The 24,127-nt window shown below is 40.0% G+C and overlaps 10 protein-coding genes across 10 annotated transcripts; 6 read left to right on the top strand and 4 right to left on the bottom strand.

Annotated features, from left to right (window-relative positions):
* Positions 1–129: 129 nt before the first annotated feature.
* Positions 130–5,487, bottom strand: FKS3 (putative 1,3-beta-D-glucan synthase; the record flags this gene model as incomplete). The annotated part of the gene is made up of 1 exon (XM_018367420.1): positions 130–5,487. One exon carries the CDS (start codon positions 5,485–5,487, stop codon positions 130–132), a length of 5,358 nt encoding a protein of 1,785 aa, XP_018220354.1.
* A 12-nt stretch (positions 5,488–5,499) lies between these two features.
* Positions 5,500–6,087, bottom strand: DI49_4393 (uncharacterized protein; the record flags this gene model as incomplete). The annotated part of the gene is made up of 1 exon (XM_018367419.1): positions 5,500–6,087. One exon carries the CDS (start codon positions 6,085–6,087, stop codon positions 5,500–5,502), a length of 588 nt encoding a protein of 195 aa, XP_018220353.1.
* A 359-nt stretch (positions 6,088–6,446) lies between these two features.
* SCW10 (putative family 17 glucosidase) lies at positions 6,447–7,592 on the top strand (the record flags this gene model as incomplete). The annotated part of the gene is made up of 1 exon (XM_018367418.1): positions 6,447–7,592. One exon carries the CDS (start codon positions 6,447–6,449, stop codon positions 7,590–7,592), a length of 1,146 nt encoding a protein of 381 aa, XP_018220352.1.
* A 371-nt stretch (positions 7,593–7,963) lies between these two features.
* Positions 7,964–11,656, bottom strand: UBP15 (ubiquitin-specific protease UBP15; the record flags this gene model as incomplete). The annotated part of the gene is made up of 1 exon (XM_018367417.1): positions 7,964–11,656. One exon carries the CDS (start codon positions 11,654–11,656, stop codon positions 7,964–7,966), a length of 3,693 nt encoding a protein of 1,230 aa, XP_018220351.1.
* A 624-nt stretch (positions 11,657–12,280) lies between these two features.
* On the top strand, positions 12,281–13,327 carry ADH2 (alcohol dehydrogenase ADH2; the record flags this gene model as incomplete). Its single annotated transcript, XM_018367416.1, has 1 exon — positions 12,281–13,327. The coding sequence occupies one exon, from the start codon at positions 12,281–12,283 to the stop codon at positions 13,325–13,327; it is 1,047 nt and encodes a 348-aa protein (XP_018220350.1).
* A 1,471-nt stretch (positions 13,328–14,798) lies between these two features.
* Positions 14,799–17,357, top strand: YME2 (Yme2p; the record flags this gene model as incomplete). The annotated part of the gene is made up of 1 exon (XM_018367415.1): positions 14,799–17,357. The coding sequence occupies one exon, from the start codon at positions 14,799–14,801 to the stop codon at positions 17,355–17,357; it is 2,559 nt and encodes an 852-aa protein (XP_018220349.1).
* Positions 17,358–17,994: 637 nt separating this feature from the next.
* On the top strand, positions 17,995–20,076 carry ATM1 (ATP-binding cassette Fe/S cluster precursor transporter ATM1; the record flags this gene model as incomplete). The annotated part of the gene is made up of 1 exon (XM_018367414.1): positions 17,995–20,076. One exon carries the CDS (start codon positions 17,995–17,997, stop codon positions 20,074–20,076), a length of 2,082 nt encoding a protein of 693 aa, XP_018220348.1.
* A 464-nt stretch (positions 20,077–20,540) lies between these two features.
* On the top strand, positions 20,541–22,073 carry ADE4 (amidophosphoribosyltransferase; the record flags this gene model as incomplete). Its single annotated transcript, XM_018367413.1, has 1 exon — positions 20,541–22,073. One exon carries the CDS (start codon positions 20,541–20,543, stop codon positions 22,071–22,073), a length of 1,533 nt encoding a protein of 510 aa, XP_018220347.1.
* A 209-nt stretch (positions 22,074–22,282) lies between these two features.
* Positions 22,283–23,212, top strand: DYN3 (dynein light intermediate chain; the record flags this gene model as incomplete). The annotated part of the gene is made up of 1 exon (XM_018367412.1): positions 22,283–23,212. One exon carries the CDS (start codon positions 22,283–22,285, stop codon positions 23,210–23,212), a length of 930 nt encoding a protein of 309 aa, XP_018220346.1.
* Positions 23,213–23,356: 144 nt separating this feature from the next.
* Positions 23,357–23,806, bottom strand: LIP1 (sphingosine N-acyltransferase subunit LIP1; the record flags this gene model as incomplete). Its single annotated transcript, XM_018367411.1, has 1 exon — positions 23,357–23,806. One exon carries the CDS (start codon positions 23,804–23,806, stop codon positions 23,357–23,359), a length of 450 nt encoding a protein of 149 aa, XP_018220345.1.
* Positions 23,807–24,127: the final 321 nt, after the last annotated feature.

Genomic DNA, 24,127 nt, shown 5'->3' with positions numbered 1-24,127 from the left:
AAAAAATCACGACCAAAAGTACGCAAAGGAATAGCCGGGGCTGGCCTGTGGATTCGCAAGTGGATAAACAGGGTAGATGAGCACCGCCTCGCTCTATCAGTTATTCAAAAATAACTTTCCATATTTTTCCTACGCAACAGTCTTAAAGGTTGGTAAAGGCGGTGTTGTGGTGAGGATGGTCGATGGGGCATTTGGACCGGTATCATTGTTGTTTTGACCGTTGGGTTGAAAGATCCCCTCAAAAAGCGTGCCTTCTAGCATTTCTTGCGGATCGGGTACAAATTCACTAGCAAAGAATGGCGCAATTAACAGAAAAAGAAAAACACTTAGTAGTATGAAATATAGGGAGAAATATTTCGAGACTGTGCTGCTTCTTTTTGTTCTTTGCTTTTTGGTGTAAATTCTTCTATGCGCAATAATATCTCTTGGATTCATCCAAAACAATACCATTGTGTGCCAATAATCGACAAAGGGTAGCAATATGATAGGTGTTTGTATGTACAATAGGAAATGGCTAAGAAAGAAATCCGCAGCAAAATAGCTGGATTCCATAATTTTCACAAAATATTCTCTTATAGGCTGTAAAATAACAGACCAACCCATTCCTGTGTTATACCACTTACCATTCCACCAAGCCAAATGTGCTCTGTTGTTTTTATACTCTCTTGTCAGGAATATTGTCGTAAATATTTTGAAAAGGACCAGGTGCAAGTTGATGCATGTAATAAGTAGTATCAATGTACGTGTGAAATTCCATCCTTGTAAAAACCACATCACTTCGAAATCTAAAAGGTAGACGAAAACTGAAAACGTATGTGCAATAAAAGCAATCACGGCACCAGAATTTTTACAACAATATGATAACCCAGGTACCACAAAAAATGAAACCCAAAAGAGAAGAAAAAGGAATATCGAGTTGATAAAAATTGGCAAAAAAGTTACAAGCAACAACCGGATTACAGCACTAGTTGGTTTTGAATCAGGGACCCCTGTTTGTGCATTTATGTAAGAATATGCTGTAAAATTGAAGAGGAATACGCAAAATGGCAAAAATAATTCTGCAAAAAAGACGTTCCAAAATCTTGCTTTCTTTGAGTCGTGACCTGAATCTTCGGATACATCGTCAATGGTCTTGCTTTTATAGCCGGTGAATCTTGAACGCGAACTCTTTACAAGGTTTGCCCACGATTCCTTTTGATATTTAGTGTTACCTGAGAATAACCAGTGGATTAAATTTTTGTAATCAATAAAGAAGTCCATGAATGAAAATTGATGCGGATTAAAAATAAAGGGTGCAAAGCACATGGAAACCACAGTTATCCAAAACCATAACAACGCAGGCTGCCACATAGATATTATTGCGAATAACAACATAAAGAACACCTGGAACCCTGAGTAGATTGATATACTGACAAACTTGGAATAAAGCTCAGAAAAATCAATGCGTGTTATTGCGAACCCACGGCCTGTAGATATGTATTTTGCTCCACCAAATGTTAAATCCATCAGTAAGGAATTTGAGTAAACTTGACAAACGAATACTTCAAATAACGGTGCCATCGAAAAAAGGTGGTGTAAAAATCTTGAAGCTGCCCTCCAAATACCCTTTTCCAAGACTTCTTGAATTAACAAAGGTGCAAAAGCAATAAAAAAGACGATGAAAATCGATAACACAAATATCGACACCCAATGTAGTGCCGGCTGTATATTATAGCATCCCACAGGTGTTTCGAGGTTTGTGATGGGCGCATTTTTGTTGTAAGAACAGGCTATTGTTTCATGGTTTAAAGCACCCAAGTTTAACAGCAAGACAAAAAACAACTGAACGGAAAAGGAAATGAAGAGATTATTTAGATGGAATCCTGGATGGGCATAAAAGAAAGATAAAAATCTATCCATCGGAAGCTGCGTTCCAAGATAATAGTATTCTCTCGATAGTAATTGCTCACCCATACCTGCGCCTATTTTAGTAGTAAAGTTTAAAATGGAACCAAATCCCAAGTCTCGGCCTTTACCACATTGATAATAATCACTATGTTTTATTCTTCCGCCGCGGCATATTGCGTTCATCCCAGCGTATATGTCCTCATTTAAATGCAGTCCTCTTTGTGCCTTCGACAGTCCACCACGAGTGGTCATAAAAATGCCATTGAGAAAATCAGGATGCCCATAGTGCAGTTTGCCACCAATTTCAGCGAGTGTCCTGGCAAATAAGGTTCCAAAAGTCTGTTCTTTACCGGCAGCAATATCGCCTAGCACTCCAATATTTTCTGAAAAAATATACTCTCTTGAACCGACTATAGCAATAGGGGGCGGTTCTTCTTCATATTCGATACCAGGAATGTATGGAATTGTGGAATTAACTTCAAGTTCTTCAAACTCGCTCAAAACAGATCGTATCTTCAAACATTCCTCCAAATAGTTATCTTGATTTGCATCAATCACCTGTATATACTCTCCGCGATAGAATATTATTGAATGATTTTGATTGTCCGATTTACCGTCGCCAAGGATCGGATTGCCCGACAGGCGAATTTTAAATATTGGCATCCTCAATCCACTTTCTTCATTAAGCTGTGCATAACCATTCGTAAGACATGAATAATAAGTACGTGTAGATGTGCTATCGTCTAATTCTTCCCAAAGGTAAGATATAAACATGTTTGGATAAGCTCTTAAGAGAAGCTCCGTTGCCTCGATTTCGTCTTTGTTGAATTTAGCATATCTTTGCATAGCAACAACCATTCTGAATTTTCTATTAGCCATATTTTCCAAGTCATTTTCCAAAGCTTCAAGATTGCCACGGTATATACTAACCAACGAAGGGTTTTCGATTCGATACAGCAATTTTATAGCTTTGGAGTAATTCATGAAACCTGAGAGGGTCCTGTATAAAGTCTGCGTCCGCAATGACGCCCAAATTCTTGTTCTCAATGTGTATGATGGTTCAGAGGAGTTAAAGCCAAAATAAGAAAAAGGCAAATCGTTGATTTTTTCTTTGATCAGATCATCTCCAGTAGGCAACTTTCGAGAGTCATTGGGGTCTGAAAGTGGAGTAGATCTCGAATCATATAGAGCATCTGGAAGTTCCAGATCATCGTCGTCCCCAGTTGTAACCGCCTCTTTCAGAAAACTCTTTTCCATGCTAAGGAGTTTTGTATCTTTAACAAAACATTCCCACTCTGTAGGATGCAGATGCTTTAAGTACTCGAGCACCGTAATCTTACTTTTGGGAGATTCTTCTCTGATAATTTCTTTCAAGCCCAAGAGAATTTTTTCTGAATAATGTGGAACCAGGACTGTAAAAGTTGGCATACAGTCCACTGGAACAGGTTCTGAGATAGGAGTTGCCAACGATTGAGCAAAGAAAGATATCCTTCTTTTCGCTTCTGATTTAGTGGGAAAGAATTCCATTGATTTGAAAGTTGAATCATCTTGGGCGACAAAAAATGTCGGGGATTTTAAAGTTCTTGTATCACCCATTAGGGAATCCACTTGTTGGAACAGTAGCCGCTGTAAATGCTCAATGGAAAGAAGATGTTCTCTATACATAGAGATAACGATGGCATTCCATACTTGCGATATTAATATTTTTGCTTTAAATTTCACATCCATTTCTGAAGTAGCCAGGATTTTGGAATATATTCTCTTGGGCATTCGAGAATATACGTTCTTCCAGGGAGTAAGAATTGAAGTACCAAGAGAAAATGACAGTATGATGGAAAAAACACAATTACAAATAATGTACCAAAGGTAAGTGTCGAGAAAGAATAAACCCAAATCGGAAAGTAACATCAGCACCAGCGTAATTTTGGCCTGCCATTTGCACAGTATAGGGCCCAATAAATACTCACCTTGACATCTAGATAGATCCATTATAGACAGGACCCGGATGGGGTCCCTTAGGGATAAGGTTAAAAAAAAGTAAGACTCAATGTATTTTGCCAAAAATACGAATACCCATAGCCCGTAAGAGAACCATTTGCTTCTTCCCGCCAGCTTGGGAAACGAAGCGGTAAAAGTCTGAGATGAGACGTATCTTCGATGCCTTTTGTCTTTATTCAGATATGGACGAAATAGGCCGCCCAAGGGCCTGATAGCAAAAAAAAGGGTGGTTAGAAGTGCAATTATTAATTGAATGATCGACACGATATATGCTGATTTCGAATGGACATCCCATTCGAAAAACCCCAAAACATAAATGGATGGTCCTAGATTGATTACGAGACAAACAAGGAGGCCAATCATTCTTCGTGATAAATGTTGAGCGCCAGGCCATTCTCGAGGTACAAAACCCCACTCGAACAAGGTGGCAAGAATTTGAACTAAGCACGCTATAGTACCCCCGAAGGAAATCACTGAGAGTTTGACTTGAGGTGTAGGTTGATTATCTAATAACTGCACATAATCCTTGGTGTACAAAGTGGGGGAGTTGAATGTAGTAAAAAACCAAAACGGTGCAAAATGAATAATCCAGAATCTATTGAAATTTGTAAAACAGTGCTTCCAACTTCTGGTTTCTCTATAAGTTTTATAAAAAACCTTAGACCATGCAACATCTTTGAAATGAAGATACCTTTCCTCTAGTGATTTATCTACCAACCGATCTCCGTTGTTTAAGATAATACGTTCAATGCCCTCCGGATACCAAAACAGCTGGTTGATGTCATCATAGCCGATGATATTCTTATGATCCTTTTCTCTTCTTTTCCAGTTTCCTTTATCATCTTTCTTGTATACCTGGGCCCTCAGGAATTCGTATAAGGGAGTAATAACATCATTCAGGTATGTATATTCAGGCATTTTCACTAGTTTTTCCTCACTTGACGTACTGATGTCGTAATCAAGCGCGCATTTAAAGATAAAGCAAAGACATTCCGGAGCGAATCTGACTTGGTTTGACTCTCCCCAGCAAAGCAAATAAAGGGCCAGCTGTCTCATCATCTGTTCTGGTGAGAGGTTCTTCATCTTCAGTTTCCATTTATAGTCCGCACTTTTCAAATTTGTCTGGTCTTCCAGCTGCTCCTGAGTCAGAGTTATTTTCGGATGGTTATTGATAAACTCTTGTTCATTCTCATTCCATTGCTTGATCTGTTCCTTGATGGAGACGCCTCTTTTCTTTGCCATTTTCACGTTTCTCTGACGTGCTTTTCCGTGAAGTTGCATGTTTTGAAATCCAATCTCTTCGTCTAAGTCAAGCTGGGCGGCAAAATACCATTTTCTATAATTTGCATGCTCGCCTCCAATATACGAGACATGTAGCGACACCAATGCATTTTGAGCGCCCGTACGGCTTGCTCTGGAGTCCAGCTGCCCCATCAAATGCTGGTAAATATTTTCCATGGACGATTGTTGAAATCCGAACTTCTCCATAAGCTGTGTAAAAATCTCCTTGATTTTCTGCATTGTCACTGGAACTTCGTCATCCTGACACCAAGCAGGATATTCAACGTCTGAAAGCGACAGCTTAGGACTTGTGGCATTCATACTAGATTATTTCTAATATGTGCTTCGTATCCTTCTGTCTTTCAAAAAAGCACAACTATACAGTTCTTGACAATATGTTGTGTTCAGTGGCAAATCCTTGAAACTCCTATTTATTGCTAGTTTGTAACAAAATAGCCGCCCAGACTGGATGTATTTGCTTACCCGCTTTTGTAATCGGCACTGCCATATAAGGCAAAACGTCTCCGTTCGAAGGCATTTGCCTCTGCAGTGTGGTGTGCAAGAACAGGGAAGAAGCTGTTTCGGCACCCTATCGGCCTTCAGGCCAGAAGCGGGAACCATCGAAAAGAAGTTTTCGCTTCTTTTTGGAAGGCAAGTAGCCTGACTTTTCTTTTTATCTAGGCCCGGCGGAGCAACAATCTGTTCCTTACAGATCCCCAGAGATCTTCGTTCTAGATTTCGCGGATTGTCCATTTCCGGTAATTTGCCTCTTTGGGGAAGGTCTTCGAGAATTCTGAACGAAAGAAGCAAAGGGTAAGGAGAGATAAATGCCAAGATTTTAATTGCGCGAAAACAGAAACTTGTTGCGGACGAAAAAATTCGCGTTGAAACGTTTGAAAATGGTAACAATTCTCGCACCATGTTTAAGAGAAGTTCGTGTTTTTATGTTTACAGTCACTCCTCATTCTGAGCCGTGGCTATAAGCCCTGTTTTGCAGGGTTGTTTCAAAAGTGTAGTATTTATAATGAGCTGGAAAGGCGTGAGTGTGTGAAGTTTGTCTTACAATGTATCTTTTGTTCTTTTGGAGGCGTATATCATATTTCTCCCATACTTGTTATATAATTTATTAAGACCTCGCCAAAGAGTTAAATACTGTACTTTTGCAATATTGAGTCGAACATCCCAACTGTCACGTCCTTCCTTTATTAATATTTGTTCATATTCCAAAATTGTTAAAAAAAAATATTAGTATTAAACGTTAGAAAAAGTGATCATCAGCCATGCGTTTCTCAAATTTGCTAACATCATCTGTACTATTAACCGGGGCTCTAGCTGCTCCAGCCTTCCACCATAAGCACGACAAGCGTGACGTGGTTACCGCAACTGTCCATGCCCAAGTCACTGTTGTCGTTTCTGGTAATAGTGGGGAAACTGTCGCTCCAGTTAATGAAAATGCCGTTGTGGCCGCTACCACTAGCGCTGCTGCCGCTTCCCAGGCCACCACATCCGTTTTAGAGCCAGCAACTTCTGCCAGCGCTGCCACCACCTCACCTGAATCTTCTGCTGCAGCATCTACAGTTCCTTCTTCCGCCTCATCCTCATCCTCATCCTCATCCTCATCCTCCTCATCTTCCACTTCATCCAGTATCTCTGCCTCCGGCGCTAAGGSTATTACTTACAGTCCTTACAATGATGATGGTTCCTGTAAGTCCACCGCTCAAGTTGCTTCAGACTTGGAACAATTGACTGGTTTTGATAACATCAGATTATACGGTGTTGACTGTAGCCAAGTTGAAAATGTCTTGCAGGCTAAAACCTCGAGTCAAAAATTATTCTTAGGCATATACTACGTTGACAAAATCCAAGACGCTGTCGATACTATCAAATCTGCAATTGAATCTTACGGTTCCTGGGACGATGTTACCACCATTTCTGTTGGTAACGAACTGGTCAATGCCGGTTCTGCAACAACTACTCAAGTCGGCGAGTATGTTTCCACTGCCAAATCTGCATTAACCTCAGCCGGCTATACAGGTTCGATCGTTGCTGTTGACACCTTCATTGCTGTTATCAACAACCCTGATTTGTGTAACTATTCTGATTACATGGCCGTCAATGCTCATGCATACTTTGATGAAAACACTTCCGCTCAAGATGCCGGGTCATGGGTATTAGAACAGATCCAAAGGGTCTCTACTGCATGTGGTGGTAACAAAGATGTCGTTATCACTGAAACTGGCTGGCCATCTAAGGGTAACACTTACGGTAATGCTGTCCCATCTAAAGCAAACCAAGAAGCCGCCATCTCCTCCATTAAGAGCTCCTGTGGTTCTTCATCTTACTTGTTCACCGCTTTTAACGATTTGTGGAAAGCAGATGGTCAATACGGTGTTGAAAAGTACTGGGGTATCTTATCAAGCGATTAAATACCTCCTTTTTTACCTCYCCAACCACTAAATGAAAAAAAGATAAGATTTCCATATTTACTTTCCCATTCTTATCACGGTATTTCTTTATTTATGTGTTTAATGTAAAGTATATGTTTTATGCTAATACATAATTGTAAAATAGATTGTTCAGTCTATCTCTTCCTCCCGACAAAGAATTCTCGTCTACAATGTAACTTTAATTTATAGTTATAAATATACCTACATTTGTATGTGTATATACTTGGCATCACTTGAGCAAAATAAAAACAGGAAAAAAATTGCTTAATCATACGAAAGGAAAAATGAAAAGGCATCCCAATAATAAAAAAAAGAGTAGAGAAAACATCAAAGCTAAATTATGAGGTATATCAGTTTTTGATGATCATTGGTCTATCATAAGAAGAATGTGATCTCAATCGATCTGGATGATCCATGTAGATGTAATCCAGGTTGGACATAATATCATACAGTACAATCTTTTCTAGTTCCTCGTCTGAAAACCCTTGCAAAGTTCTAAATACTGTACCCTCTTCGGTAGAGTAGCCAATGCTTAGTTTGATCTTCGAGAATTCCTTCTGTCCCAGTCCAAACTTCGCATGAAGACGGTCTCTTGTCTCTGGGAATGGTTCATCCGGTACCAAATTGAACAAGAAAGATATCCCGTGTCTATTTTCGAGATCTTTGAAATATTGCTGAACAACTACTATACGCCCCTTGATGTCTTTAGAACCTTCTGTCACCATTCCAAGATCTTGCTCATCGTCTACTGGTCTGCCTGTCACATTTTCATCGTCCAAGAAATCTTCCGATGAGGATGCTTGAACGTTCTCTAGGCGATTTAATTCTCTAAACAACTTCGATTCTTCGGGCAAGATTCTACCAAAAAGTAAAGAGTTTTTACTCACATCTTTGAACGTGTTTTGGTCTGATAATAAACCTTGAAATTGGAAATTAGAATTAGTCCAAAGCAAAATGTTTCCCTTTTCTTCATCGGTGAAGCCAATCTTGTTCTGAACTTTTTCTAAGAACTGAGTTTCTGTGTAGTCGTTAGCAACTTCAAATTCAAAGCATTGGTAATGAATATAACTGTTTTTTAACCAGTACAATTTGATAGGTCTCAAACGTTCTAACTCCTTCAAAGGTACTGACAAAACTTCAAACGCAAAAGGTGGGATCTGGTCACAATTGAAATCTTTCAAGAGGTAATCGTTCAGAATTGAGGTTGATTTTAGCACGAATCTTCCATTGGAATAGAGGGCGAAGATCTTTAGATATTCTGGCTCAATGTGTGCAAACTTCGACACCATCCTAGCAAGATCATCATATGTTGCGTGAGCAGAAATCCAGAATTCAAAGCTCTCTGGGATCGCGTTACTAACGCCATACTCCTCACTTGAACCATCAACTTTCGAAAATTTCAACTTCACGCGATATCTCAGATACGAGTAGAAATCTTTAATCGTTGCGTAAATTGGGAAAGTATCAGGCAGGACAGCATTTGGAATCTCAAACGAGATTATATCACCGGTATCTACGTCAGCGTCGTACACTGTTTCTTTCATGTATATCTCATTAAGGGTTCCCGGTTGTACCTCTTCGAAGAAAGTTAACCTTTCGTCGGAACCCCCAATGCTTTTCTCAATAATTGCAGACAAATCGGTTAGTTGTTGCAACTGGTTTACGGCGAAGTGGCCAAACCCTAGTAGTTTTTGGGCGTGTGGGTCATACTTCTTCACCAACAACAAATTGGAGTTATTTTCCGCGGCAAAAAGAGGCTCTATCCCCCCCTCTATTAGTTTTGGGAGATTAACTCTGATATTGGATATCAATTCGTCATCAAGCTGAGTCTTTGAGATTAAAGAAGCCTCTTTCAACTTGCTCAAAAATTGCAATTCCAAGTAGGGCTCTTCGATGAAGAGATCCAAGAAGGACACGGTTTCTAAAGGTCTTTTATCTACTTCATCAGCACTGGCCGCGCCACCTTCTCCATACTGTATTTCCAAAGTTCTTTTGTTTTCGTTTTTCAATGCCTCTTGTAAAGTGATACTTGCGGAGTCAAAATTTATGGGTTGCGTTAAACGTAGAGTATCATTTCTGCGGTAATCCATTTTCCAGTATTTGACGTCTCTTTCCATTGGGATATTCATGGAGTCCTTGATACTTGCAAATATATCAGATAACTTGGTTGTCCTCAGGACCCTTAGACTGATTTGCTGTAAACTGGAGTCATTAAGTTCCTCTGTGAAAAGCTTAAATCCATCGTGAGGGAAATAATCGAAACCTTCATAATGAATAAACTCCTTCATCGAATGCAACCTGAGCGTAACGTACAGATGTGCTTCTCTGGTTTCCTTTTCTCTTGCCTCACGTTCTTTAATTTCCTCTCTAACCCTTGTAATTACATGTTTAGGAACATCAGATTCCACGACTGGACGCAGCAAATCCTGCTCTTGGCCTTGACGTATGTACACGAGCATATAAGCGCTTGTGTGACGCTGGATGATGTAATTCTGATAGTCATCCCTTGCCATTGTGCGAACTTTTTCATCAGATAGCCTATCGCATCCAAAATTTTCTTGGAAAACTTGCTTCTTGGTGACTCTCCAAACTCGTTCGTCATCAAATCGGTACCATTGATCTTCAACACCAGGTTTAATCAATGTGTAGTAATGTCCGGTGGATATATCGCCGGAGTGGACCAAGACACCATGCAAATTGTAAATATAAGGATTACCCTCATCTCCAGAGTTCAACGTTTTCTTCAATACGTCTTTATCAACAAAGGGTGATAAATCAATCGTTTCCGGGAATTCATATTTGTCGTTAACCTTTATCATTTGATCGTAATTGAAGTCATATTCGAACCTCTTCAACTGCAAGTGCAAAACTGGTGGGAACGATTCGAATATGACACCCTTTTGAGCATCTTGCAGACCGTAATCTTGCGCCGCATACTGGTTTTCGCCATTCATTAGCTCCATTTCGATGTAGTTATCAAAGGACTCTTGTAAATTCTTGAAATTTTTGACGTTCATTTGTAAATCCCAGAAATCTTCCACTCTGGAAGATTCGTAGTCAACATTAATACACTTGATGTAACTTTTCATCCTACCAACAAATATCTCATTTAACTTCCCCTCCACGGGCGTGCCCTTCATGTTATTTTCTAGTCTGTCCATCAATATTCTGTTCAATTCCTGCACATCGTGCTGGGTAAAGGATTCGGCAGTATCCCAACCAAAAGACCTAGTCAACTCCAAAGTGTCCAATGGTATATCGGACACTTGCAACTGGTAGAAAGCCCTTTGTAAAGCCAGGGGGACACTGTTGTTGGGGCTTTCGTGTTCAGTGGGTATTTCGTACACCAGTTTCCTAAAATATTTCGTAAAGAAGTACGATTGCAGTAGCGAATTCAAATAGCATGTGGCACCTTGATTTCGAAACCCGACGTAACCAGTCACCTTTTTGGAGTCATAGTTCAAAAAATTGTGCCATAAGACACCTGTAGGATCCTTCAATATGCGGACAAACGCTGTTATATTCAAACTCCCTTCATTCAAGAACGAGAGCGGTCTCCCCTTTGAGGGTTGTTTCAAGTTGTTCAACTCTATCAAATTCGCGAACCCCCAGTCTGAATCAAGGGCGTTGAACCGGTGGTGAGACTTGTTAATCAGATTGATGGACTCATCATTTCCGGGCCTGGAGATTCCGATGGCAAACTGCGCACAGCAATACCAATCCGGATCAACCGGCTTCATCTCCCCCGTGGCCTCATCCAATTTTTCCTCTGGATGAGGCTCCAGATACACCGCAACACCCTTGTTATGGTTTCCCTGGGGGAACAACAGAATATCCCATTCGAAATCACCTATTTTAAACCTGGGAGAACTGTACTTCGGATCCGTCAGTTCGTTCCAGTCGGGAATGTTCCACGTGAAGCTGTCCTCCAGCAAGGACTCTACTTCTTCATCAAACTGTGGAAGAATACTGTCAATGGTCTTATTCATGGGGGTACCGTGCGACACGGTACCAATGCTTCCCAATTCGTCTTCGGAACTCATCGTCTGTCTTGAGTAAATGAAATGCTGGCTTGCCAAAAAGTGTGATTCTTTAACTGATTATCGGTAAAAGGGGCACAACAAAAAGGTAAATAAGTGAAAAAACCGGTCTCTCCAATTTCTGGCGCCAAGAACTCCCACTAGGTTTATCTAAAAATTGCCTTTACGATCCGGTTTTCCAGTGACACAGCCTTTATCTGATCAAACCTTCCTTTCTAATCACCTATTCTGATGCTTAATTAAGGGATTTTTGTCTTCATCAACGGTTTGCGCCCAAAAATGACGTTTTTTTCCCATAGACACGAAACTGCCCATCTTCACCTGGCCTGACCTGGCACCGGAACAACGGCCATCTCCAACTTGCAAGTTGGGGAAATAAAGAGCATCACAGGTTCAATGGAAAAAAAAAAGGTACAGTGCAAGTGAGAGTTTCTTATGTCAGAGATTGAACAAGCATAGTAAGTATAAATAGAGTGGTCATGGTCACCTTGTTTTACCTTCCAATCTGGGCTTGCTAGTGGAATTCTTGGTTTTTTAGATTATTCTCTCTTGTCTCTACTTGGTATATAAGGTATCAAGCTACATTAAGCATACTATCAACTGTCAACTATATCCTAAAAATACAAAATGTCTATTCCAAAAACTCAAAAAGGTGTTATCTTCTACGAATCCAACGGTAAGTTGGAGCATAAGGACATCCCAGTTCCAACGCCAAAGCCAAACGAGCTGTTGATTAACGTCAAGTACTCCGGTGTCTGTCACACGGACTTGCACGCTTGGCACGGTGACTGGCCATTGGCAACCAAGTTGCCATTGGTCGGTGGTCATGAAGGTGCCGGTGTTGTTGTTGCCATGGGTGAAAACGTCAGAGGCTGGAAGGTCGGCGACCTTGCTGGTATTAAGTGGTTGAACAGTTCCTGTATGGCCTGTGAATACTGTGAATTGGGTAACGAGTCCAACTGTCCTCACGCAGATTTGTCCGGTTACACCCATGATGGTTCTTTCCAGCAGTACGCTACCGCCGACTCTGTGCAAGCCGCTCACATTCCTGAAGGCACGGATCTGGCTGAAGTCGCCCCAATCTTATGTGCCGGTATTACAGTCTACAAGGCTTTGAAATCCGCCAACTTGAGGGCTGGCCACTGGGTGGCCATCTCCGGTGCTGCCGGTGGTCTAGGTTCTTTGGCTGTCCAGTACGCCAAGGCTATGGGGTACAGAGTCGTTGGTATTGATGGTGGTCCCGGTAAAGAAGAGTTGTTCACATCGCTTGGTGGTGAGGTGTTCATTGATTTCACAAAAGAAAAGGACATTGTTGGTGCTGTCGTCAAGGCCACTGACGGTGGTGCTCACGGTATTGTCAACGTGTCCGTTTCCGAAGCCGCTATCGAAGCTTCTACCAGATACTGTAGAGCTAATGGTACCGTCGTCTTGGTCGGTTTGCCAGCCGGCGCCAAATGTTCCTCCGACGTCTTCAACCACGTCGTCAAGTCCATCTCCATTGTCGGTTCCTACGTCGGTAACAGAGCCGACACCAGAGAAGCCTTGGACTTCTTCGCCAGAGGGTTAGTTAAGTCTCCAATCAAGGTTGTCGGATTGTCTCATTTGCCAGAAATCTACGAAAAGATGGAAAAGGGCCAAATCGCTGGTAGATACGTTGTCGACACTTATAAATAAGCGGGATTCTTACGATTTTATGATCTATAACTTTTCTATATTCAATTAGTCTTTAGCAACTTTTAAGTGACTGTGAGTTTTTTGCCGATAAGTAAGTAAGTGTAATATTCATTCTATGCTATCTACTCGTTTGCCGGACTTGTGCTGGCGACTGCGGACGCTTCTTCAAACATGCCATCATGCCGCTTTCCTCAATCACGTCTCTTCCGGCTGCTAACGAATCACTCCGTGAACCACCCTGTGTTTTATTTTGATTGTAGAATACCATGGTCTCCGGCCTTTAATGTGACTTTTGTGCTTTTCGAGGCTAAGTAGTGTTCATAAAGAAAGCGGCGGGATAGAATATCATCCCTCACTGACGACTCAACAAATTATTTGTTTGATTATTCGTGAGGCTATGGTCATTTTTTTTATATGAAATATTAAAGAGATAGCTGAAAAAAGACGGTATATAGGCTGGTCGGTTTGGATAAATTACTTTGCAATTACTACACTGGAGCGAGTTATAAGAGAGATTTATTTCAGTCATGTAATTCTGTGAATTGTTGATTACTGACGATTTCCTGGATATAATTAACGATAATTTAGAATTCAAAATTTGGTTACTTACAGATTACAACACTGGAGACAATCCTGTATAGCCAGCAACGATCTATTTAAGCAGCCAAATTACAAACTACGCCCAGTTCCTCCATGATATCAAAGAGCAGTATAACAAACTAGGCTGATATGGAAGACATTTATCGCGATTGCGGTAGCTGTATTGTTAACAAGCACCCCTTGCTTAAATTCAATAGAGATAGAGATGATAGTGATAGTGATAATGGTTCGAGCTGAATAATCATCGGCTATTCCACGATAACAGATACTTTTTAGCCAGCACATGAACGGAACCAAATGAAAATATATATGTGTATATATATATATTTGAAAATAAGAATAACGCTCTATGAAGAATGGGCATCAGTCCAATCTTAATACAAATTCGAACAGTGATGCTCTCCGGGAAAAACCATATTTGCAAGAGTGGCTTTACTGAAAAGGATCTGGCAATGGCAAGGCCAGAACTTCCAAATAAAAGTTCTGGCCTTCTTGCTTCACTGTGTCCTACCCTTTCCCTAAGCGCACTAGCCATATACCAACCCAACCCAAATTGGATATAATGCCTGAAGCCGTACCGGTATTATCTGGCATGCATCTCATCTCATCTCATTTGAACTTATCCTAAGGCTTTTGGTTTTGTTGTTTCTTATTGTTCTGACATGACCCTAACGTTTTTTGTTTATACGCCCTCAAGTTCTGGAATTTCATAGGCTTAACCCCTAAGTGACTCTTTAGGCTTTGAAGAAAAGTGAAAGGCGTGAGTAGCATAAGGGAAATAACAACTATATTGGGGCAGGTTAAGAGTACAATTCTCCATTGACAGGAGGCAAAGCCAGACCACAAACAATCATATTCACAGAAGTAAGCCATGCTGTTAGCACGAATGGCGTCGCTAAATATGGCCAGGATGCCTGTACCATGCCTGGCTAGAGGAATAGGTATTCTCAAGGGCAAGTATAGGCTGATGAACTTAATAAACGCTCAACCCGCAGTAAGGCATGTGTCCAGTGAAATTCAACAGAAGGACCAGCAGGCGGGTGAATCGAACACCGCCACCGATACCGGTGTCATTTACAAGTCGGACGAAGAAACGTTGATGTATTTCGATAACGTTTACGCTAGGGCGACCTCCGTTTGGAATCCAACGCTATGGTACAATCTGCTTCTGAGAAATCAGTCTCGGGAAGCAGTGAGAGAGACAATCAAAAACTTGGCTAGTCCACCGAGTAACCCTATCCATGGGCTGGAGTTAAAGTCTACCATTCCGGTGAAAAGAGATGGAGGTGTATTTGCTACATTTGTCGTTCCACCAAAATACACAAAGGCTCAAGTGAATTCCTTGATTCAACAGAATACAGCTAGAGAATCTTCCAAAAACTTGCTTGCGTATTTCACACGAGCATCTGCTTTCCCCGTAAAGGGTTCACCTTGGATCGAAGATTTGAGAAGATTGCCAAGTACCACCATAGTAATAAAGTTTCAAGGACCCGCACTAACAGAAGAGGAAATTTACTCTTTATTTAGAAGGTATGGGACAATCGTTGATATTTTTCCACCAACTAGTGCCACCAACAATGAGGCAAAAATCAGATACCGCTCATACCGTGGTGCCATTTCTGCCAAAAATTGTGTCTCCGGTATCGAGATTCATAATACTGTCTTGCACATACAATACGAAAACATCATAAGAGGTCACATAGTCAGCAATTTTTTCACAAACCATACCAGGATTGCTATTCCTGTGATGTTTGCCCTACTCTCGATTTTTGCTGTTTTGGTGTTCGATCCTATAAGAGAATTTTCTATCGAACAGAAGATAAGTCACAAATACTCTTTTTCATGGGACAATAGGTTTTGGAAACAGTTGAAAACATTGACCTCTTCTACCATGACCTCTATCAAATACTACTGGGGTAGTACTGATGACAACCATCAAAGAAAGCATTTGTGGGGAGAAAGAATAGAAAAGGTCAATGACTTGAAAATGTGGCTTGAAGAAAACAATAACACTTTTGTGGTCATTAGGGGGCCCAGAGGTTCAGGAAAACATGATTTAGTCATGCAACACACTTTGCAGAACAGAGCAAACGTTTTATATCTCGACTGTGATAAATTGATTAAATCAAGAACAGATCCCAAGTTTTTGAAAAATGCCGCTAGTCAATTGGGTTATTTCCCAATTTTCCCATGGATCGACTCCATCACTGGTGTTCTCGATTTGACTGTCCAGGGGTTAACAGGGCAGAAAACAGGGTTATCCGAGACAAAAGAATCTCAATTTAGAAATATGTTGACCACTTCATTGATGTCGATTAGACGCATTGCCCTTAAGAATTACAAAGCCTTCATTTCCACCAGTGACGGAGCAGTTAATATCAAAGAAGAAGATTATTTGCAACAACATCCAGAAGCTAAGCCTGTTATCGTTATAGATAGATTTGAGGGTAAATCTGAAATCAATGGATTTGTGTACAAAGAATTATCTGATTGGGCAGCTATGCTAGTTCAAATGAACATTGCACATGTGATTTTCTTGACAGAAACTGTCGCATCCAACCAAAGATTAAGTGAGTCACTGCCCAACCAAGTGTTCAAGAATTTGATTTTATCAGATGCGTCAAAGGAAAATTCGAGAAACTATGTGTTGTCTCAATTGGAAGAATACTTGTATTTCAACAGGAAGGTCAAGGGAGAAGACGCAAATGAAGTTGAAGAGGAAAAGAAAAAGAATGAAAACGATGATTCTGAGGCTAGTGATGACTTGAATTCAGATAAGAAGAAAGCTGAGGTTATTTTAAACGAAAAGGAACTGCAAGATATTGACGCTTCCTTAGAACCATTGGGCGGTAGAATGTTAGATTTGCAAGCATTTGTAAGAAGAGTCAAATCAGGAGAAGAGCCTACCGAAGCGCTAGACAAGATGATTGAACAGGCTTCTGAACAGATAACTCAAATGTTTTTGAGTGACAAAATTGATGGTACAAAGAGTGCCCAAGCTTGGGAACTGATCGAATTATTGAGTTCCCATCCAGTGCTTCCATTCCACGAAGTTGTTAACATGCCATTATTCAAGGCGGCTCCAGAGACAGGGATCATGGAACTGGAAAACAATGGGTTAATCACTGTGTCCAGGGATAGGGGTGTTTTACAGGAGATTAGGCCTGCCAAACCACTATACAGAGCAGCATTCACATATTTGATTAACGATGCTGAACTTTCAAAGGTGTTGAAAACTCGTTACTTATTAAAGGTTGTAGGTTTTGAAACCGGCAGGATCAAGAAGTGGGAAGAAGAGTTAAAGCCCTTAGGAAAAGTTCCTGACCAGAAACTGTTCAAAAGTAGACTGGACTATTTATCTGGAAAGATAAACGCCAGTAACGCTGTCATTAATAAGTGCGAAGAAGAAATAAAAAAGTTATCTAAGTAGAAAAAGGCTTAATTTTAATTTTCTGTACATATATGTATAATACATATTGCTATATCCATTTATATTCTTTTAAAAACTATGAAAATTAATTTTGATATTAAGTTGCCAGATTTTCTTTTTGGAGCGATAGATATAAGAAATCCAATACAATCAAAATTCTGAACTCTTTTTATGTTCCAAAAAGATCCTAAACGATAAAACAGATCCCACATTTTTTAAAGTGTAAGACTTTATTATACATTACTACATTGATAGCCCTTATTGGCCAATCGGCGCGGTAAGAAATTGACCTGACTAAAAACAGTGGTTACGGACAATATGCAATGTAAATTCTCCAACGAAGCTTGGTATTATTGGTCGTGAACTTCACATTTGCCTGCCCTAGCATATTTTGAAAGAAGGGCCTTTTGATTTTTGCTAAAAAGCTGTGTATTAAAGTCATATTTTTAACTCTGTGCCCTTAATTGTATCGTCACGTGAAATTTCACTGGAAAGCACGCGAGGCCCTGCCGATGACTTTCGGGTACTAATAATATAAACAAGTAATCTAAACAGTAAGTATCAGAAGTTAGCGAACAATCGCAACAGAACAATTTTCGGTGAGCTGCCTCTAGTAAATCCTACCCATATTCCAGGCATGCTGCTTTTTCCAAGGTCCCCAGTAGTTGGACGAATATTAAGGTCAAGTCTTAGATCTAGATCTAGTCTGATACGGAACCGCTCGCCGATCATAATATCGGTATATAAGTTATCAACTCAGCGGCCTCTATTGTTCAGTTCAGTTGGCTCCAACTTATGGAATGACGCTCGAAAGGATCCTGTTCACAAGAAATTGATTGAACCTACTTCGCCTGTCTCAAAACCTAAAACTCAAGCGGAGAAGGTAAGCAAGGCACCAACAATGTCAGAATTGAAAATCTTGAAAGACCTGTTTCGTTATATTTGGCCTCAAGGCAATAATAAAGTGAGAATAAGAGTGTTAATTGCACTTGGACTATTGATATCAGCGAAGATCTTAAATGTTCAAGTACCCTTTTTTTTCAAGCAAACTATTGATTCAATGAATATAACGTGGGATGACCCCACTATTGCCCTTCCAGCAGCCATTGGACTGACCATTCTTTGTTATGGTACTGCAAGGTTTGGGTCCGTTTTATTTGGTGAATTAAGGAATGCTGTGTTTGCCAGGGTGGCACAAAATGCCATCAGAACTGTATCGTTACAAACCTTCCGGCATCTCATGAAATTGGATTTGGGCTGGCACTTAAGTAGGCAAACGGGTGGTTTAACGAGGGCTATGGATAGAGGTACGAAGGGTATTTCTTATGTCTTAACCGCGATGGTATTTCACATTATCCCAATAAGTTTTGAAATATCCGTCGTTTGCGGGATTTTGACATACCAATTTGGTGCGTCATTTGCAGCTATCACGTTTAGCACAATGCTACTATATTCCATGTTCACCATAAAAACAACAGCTTGGAGGACCAATTTCAGGAGAGATGCCAACAGGGCGGACAATAAAGCTGCTAGTGTGGCATTAGATTCTTTGATAAACTTTGAAGCAGTAAAATATTTTAATAATGAGAAATACCTTGCAGATAAATACAACGGCTCATTAATAAACTACAGGGACTCTCAAATTAAAGTATCTCAATCTTTAGCATTTCTGAACTCTGGCCAAAACTTGATTTTCACCTCTGCGTTAACGGCAATGATGTACATGGGTTGTACCGGTGTGATTGGCGGAGACTTAACAGTAGGTGACTTGGTCCTGATCAATCAATTGGTTTTCCAACTCTCGGTGCCATTGAATTTCTTGGGTAGTGTTTACAGAGAACTCAAGCAATCTCTGATCGATATGGAGGCATTATTCAAATTAAGGAAGAATGAAATCAAAATCAAGAATGCAGAACGGCCATTAATGCTACCAGAACACGTCCCCTATGACATTACTTTCCAGAACGTTACATTTGGGTACCATCCTGACAGGAAAATTTTAAAGAATGCTAGCTTCACTATCCCAGCAGGCTCGAAAACTGCAATAGTTGGATCTTCAGGTAGTGGTAAATCCACCATTCTAAAGCTAGTATTTAGATTCTATGATCCTGAAAGCGGTAGGATCCTCATAAATGGGCGTGATATCAAAGAATACGATATTGATGCGTTAAGGAAAGTGATTGGCGTAGTACCACAAGATACACCACTTTTTAACGACACCATTTGGGAAAATGTGAAATTTGGTCGCATTGACGCGACAGACGATGAAGTGAATACAGTTGTAGAAAAGGCTCAATTAGCACCACTGATCAAGAAACTACCTCAAGGCTTTGATACCATTGTCGGAGAAAGAGGATTGATGATTAGTGGTGGTGAAAAGCAAAGGTTGGCAATTGCAAGAGTTCTACTAAAGAATGCAAGGATCATGTTTTTCGATGAGGCCACAAGTGCTTTAGACACACACACAGAACAAGCCCTTTTACGGACTATTAGAAGCAACTTTCCCTCTGGCTCGAGAACAAGCGTGTACATTGCACATAGACTGAGAACTATTGCAGATGCCGACAAGATCATAGTCTTTGACAACGGGAAGGTAAGAGAAGAAGGTAAGCATCTTGAACTATTGGCTACACCCGGTTCGCTGTACCGGGAGTTGTGGACCATTCAGGAGGATCTGCACCATTTGGAAAATGAGCTAAAAGACGATCAAGCACTATAAATCTCTCACAAGTCATAATTAAGTATACTTATATACGCTTCTTGTGAAAATTTTTGAAAAAGAAAAGAAAAATCGACATTAATCTCCGCGATATTTCGATGCCTAACGGATTCGTTGACTCTTCCTGGGCGGCGAATAGCAAAACAGAGTTAGAAAGATCATCAAAAGTAATAATAAATCTTACAACATTAATCCGGATGACTGACCATGTGGCAAACGCTAGAGGTCGAGGTGTATTTAAAGTTTGCTTCTTGCGGGTTCCACTAATAGGTTTGTAGCTTTTCTGATATTTTTATCTAATCAAGGCTCTTTCTTTCTTTTTTTTCAGTTCTAGAAAAACTTCCAGAAACTACCGTTCAGTTCACTCTTGAGTAACAGTTGTCTAAACTTCATTTTAAAAGCAGGTCTTTCGTTATAGAAAGTCAAGAAAAGTAAGAAGCGCAGCAAATAGCAGAACAGAAAGAATGTGTGGTATTTTAGGTATCGTGTTAGCAAACCAGTCTACTCCAGTAGCTCCAGAGTTGTGTGATGGATGCATATTTTTACAACATCGTGGTCAAGATGCAGCCGGTATAGCCACCTGTGGTTCTGGTGGTAGAATCTACCAATGTAAAGGTAACGGTATGGCTCGTGACGTTTTCACTCAACAGCGTGTATCTGGTCTTGCCGGTTCCATGGGTATTGCCCACTTGAGGTATCCTACAGCTGGTTCCTCCGCCAACTCAGAAGCACAACCATTCTACGTTAATAGTCCTTATGGTATCAACATGGCACATAACGGTAATCTAGTGAACACCGCCTCATTAAAGAGATACATGGATGAGGATGTTCACAGACACATCAACACTGACAGTGATTCCGAATTATTATTGAATATTTTTGCTGCTGAGTTAGAGAAGCATAACAAGTACAGAGTCAACAACGAAGATGTCTTTCATGCTTTAGAGGGTGTTTATCGTCTGTGTCGTGGTGGTTATGCTTGTGTCGGTTTACTAGCTGGTTTTGCATTATTTGGGTTTAGAGATCCAAACGGTATCAGGCCGTTGTTGTTTGGTGAAAGAGAGAACTCAGACGGGACCAAGGATTACATGCTGGCTTCGGAAAGTGTCGTTTTCAAGGCCCACAACTTCACTAAATACCGTGATTTGAAGCCTGGTGAAGCAGTCATTATCCCCAAAAACTGTAGTAAAGGTGAACCTGAGTTCAAACAAGTCGTCCCAATAAACTCTTATAGACCAGATTTGTTCGAATATGTTTATTTTGCCAGACCAGATAGTGTCTTGGACGGTATATCAGTTTATCACACAAGATTGGCCATGGGTTCCAAGTTAGCCGAAAATATTTTGAAGCATTTGAAGTCTGAAGACATTGATGTTGTTATTCCTGTTCCAGATACTGCAAGAACGTGTGCATTGGAATGTGCTAATGTATTAGGGAAACCGTACAGAGAAGGCTTCGTTAAGAATAGATATGTTGGCAGAACATTTATCATGCCTAACCAAAGGGAAAGAGTTTCCTCAGTAAGGAGGAAGCTCAACCCTATGGAATCTGAATTCAAGGGTAAGAACGTTCTGATAGTAGATGATTCCATCGTTAGAGGTACTACTTCCAGGGAAATTGTTAGTATGGCTAAGGAATCTGGTGCAGCAAAGGTCTTCTTTGCATCAGCTGCGCCAGCTATTCGTTATAATCATATTTACGGTATCGATTTGACAGATACCAAGAACTTGATTGCCTATAACAGAACCAACGATGAAGTAGCGGAAGTGATTGGTTGTGACAAAGTTATCTATCAATCATTGGAAGATTTGATCGATTGTTGTAAAACCAGTGAAATATCGAAGTTTGAAGATGGTGTTTTTACCGGAAGTTACGTTACAGGTGTTGAAGACGGTTATATACAAGAACTGGAAGAAAAACGTGAATCGATCGCAAACAACTCTTCAGATATGAAAGCTGAAGTTGACATCGGATTATATAACTGTGCGGATTATTGATAGACTATTCAGGAATATTTTTAGTTGGGTGTGTAATGTAAATTATTCTTTAAAACGCGCCCTTTTACATAGTTTCTCTGTATTCACACCTAAATCATACATTTTTTAAAAAAGCAAAAGGGTAAACAAAAAATAGCATTGACACACTTCTAAAACTCGAAGGCAGTAAACGTATATTATATATATATATATATATTATATTCAAATGAATGATGAGCAATGCATGGGATAAACTATTAGCTCAAAATGAACCCGTAGCAAACGCTAAAGAAACCTTTGAAACTACAGTGATCATATACTCTCCATCGAGGAAAACATTACAACAATTTACAACCATCTGTTTTCCAGAAGGAACAAGTCCAGCGCTAGATACTAGTCTAATTAATTATGCTACAATAGGATGGACTAGTGATTCAGATCAGTGCTATACTGTAGATGTATACACGCTAATTAAAAATAGTGCCGATACATTAGATCTACTAAAACCTTTTCTTCAAGAACCGACCTCGAAGGTTCACTGGCTCATATTGCTAGATTGGTCGTTAAACGATCAGAAGCTGTGGTTAAATGAGCTATTCGGTACGTTCAACAAGATCAAACAGTTGAATGACAATAATAACATTTCCCTATGGTGCTTAAACAGTAGTGAAATATTCAATTTACAGAGAAACACTACCGCATGGCAATCAGCCCATATAGACTTTATTCTGCAAACACTAAGATCCTTTTGTCATTTCAATGAAAGCTCATTGATCTACGTAGATGAAGATAGTAGTGAAGATGAAGAAGAAGAGACGCAAAAGCTCAGATATCAGGAAATCTTGAAACGCATCATTGAAGGCAGGGATATCAAAAGATATATCGAAATGGTCAAGCGTAGCAGAATTGTAATACCGAAAGGTTGTGATTCCATAGGGTTAATAAAAACAATAGATGAAAGATTTGAGCCTAGTGAGTTGGGAGATGATCAGTTCTTGGACAAGTATACGGACTTCGTTCCTGCGATAGATGTAATAAGGGATAACGGGAAACCATGCTATGATCTTGATAAGCTTCATCCGTTATCTTCTTTCCAGGTCGACATTCAAGAAGAGCTAGGCAAGATGTTTGCAAAGCATAGGGAGAGTTCAAAAGTGTAGAGAGTAAGGATGTAGCGCTTCTTTCATCATACCGATAATTTTATCTTTGTCATATATATATATAATTATAGATCTGCACACGCATTTATAACTATCTATACCAGGATTGCCTTTTTCTATGTATATCTATGTTGAAGAAAGAACTTACATATGATAAATGGTGGAATCAGCACACAGTGTTTGAACTAATTCAGAGTCCGTATCGTAGCCAACATAAGCTACGTAGCCAGGTTCACCTTTATCTTCATGGATTGGGTAGTGAACAGAAGGGACGTTGCCGTTTTCGATGATACAGAAGGATAGATGTTCATCGTTGGGTTCGTAATCTCTTGTGATTCTCTTTACGATGGTTTTATATTCACCTCTTTTGTCACAGCTTGGCCCACCACGAGCCCAAAGTTTGATCACGGAGCCAGATTGAGGTTCCTTGATTGGAGTACAGTGGAACCATTCATAATTGATTCTTGTACCGTATTTGAAGTATTCCACAGCAGCGATTAAGAGCAATGAAATAAAACAAACACGAAACAAATTTAAAACTTTTGGCTTTGGCTTGGGAATTAGTTTGGTTATAATGGGAGCAGTTTCAGACATTTTGCTTTAAGACTAATATTGGAGGGATTCGTTAGTGTTAAAATGAAATAAAACAACGCTGTATATATATCTATTGTTTAACACACAGTTCTTTTTTTGGTGGTTTATTTTTTCTGGAAATTAGTTATTCTCCCTTTCAGCGGAAAGGTAAGGAAGGTAGGACGATAATACTAAAACAGAAATGAAACCCTACATAAGAAAAAGAGATAAAAGAGAAACAAAGCTTACGATATACGTCATGGATAAAAGCTATAATAAAGATTCGTATGTATATGTATATATGTTTGAGGCATGAGTAATACAACAAAACTCATGAATACA

The sequence above is a fragment of the Saccharomyces eubayanus genome, chromosome XIII, assembly GCF_001298625.1.
Source record: "Saccharomyces eubayanus strain FM1318 chromosome XIII, whole genome shotgun sequence".
NCBI lineage: Eukaryota > Fungi > Ascomycota > Saccharomycetes > Saccharomycetales > Saccharomycetaceae > Saccharomyces > Saccharomyces eubayanus.
This window is presented reverse-complemented; position numbering and strand designations above follow the sequence as displayed.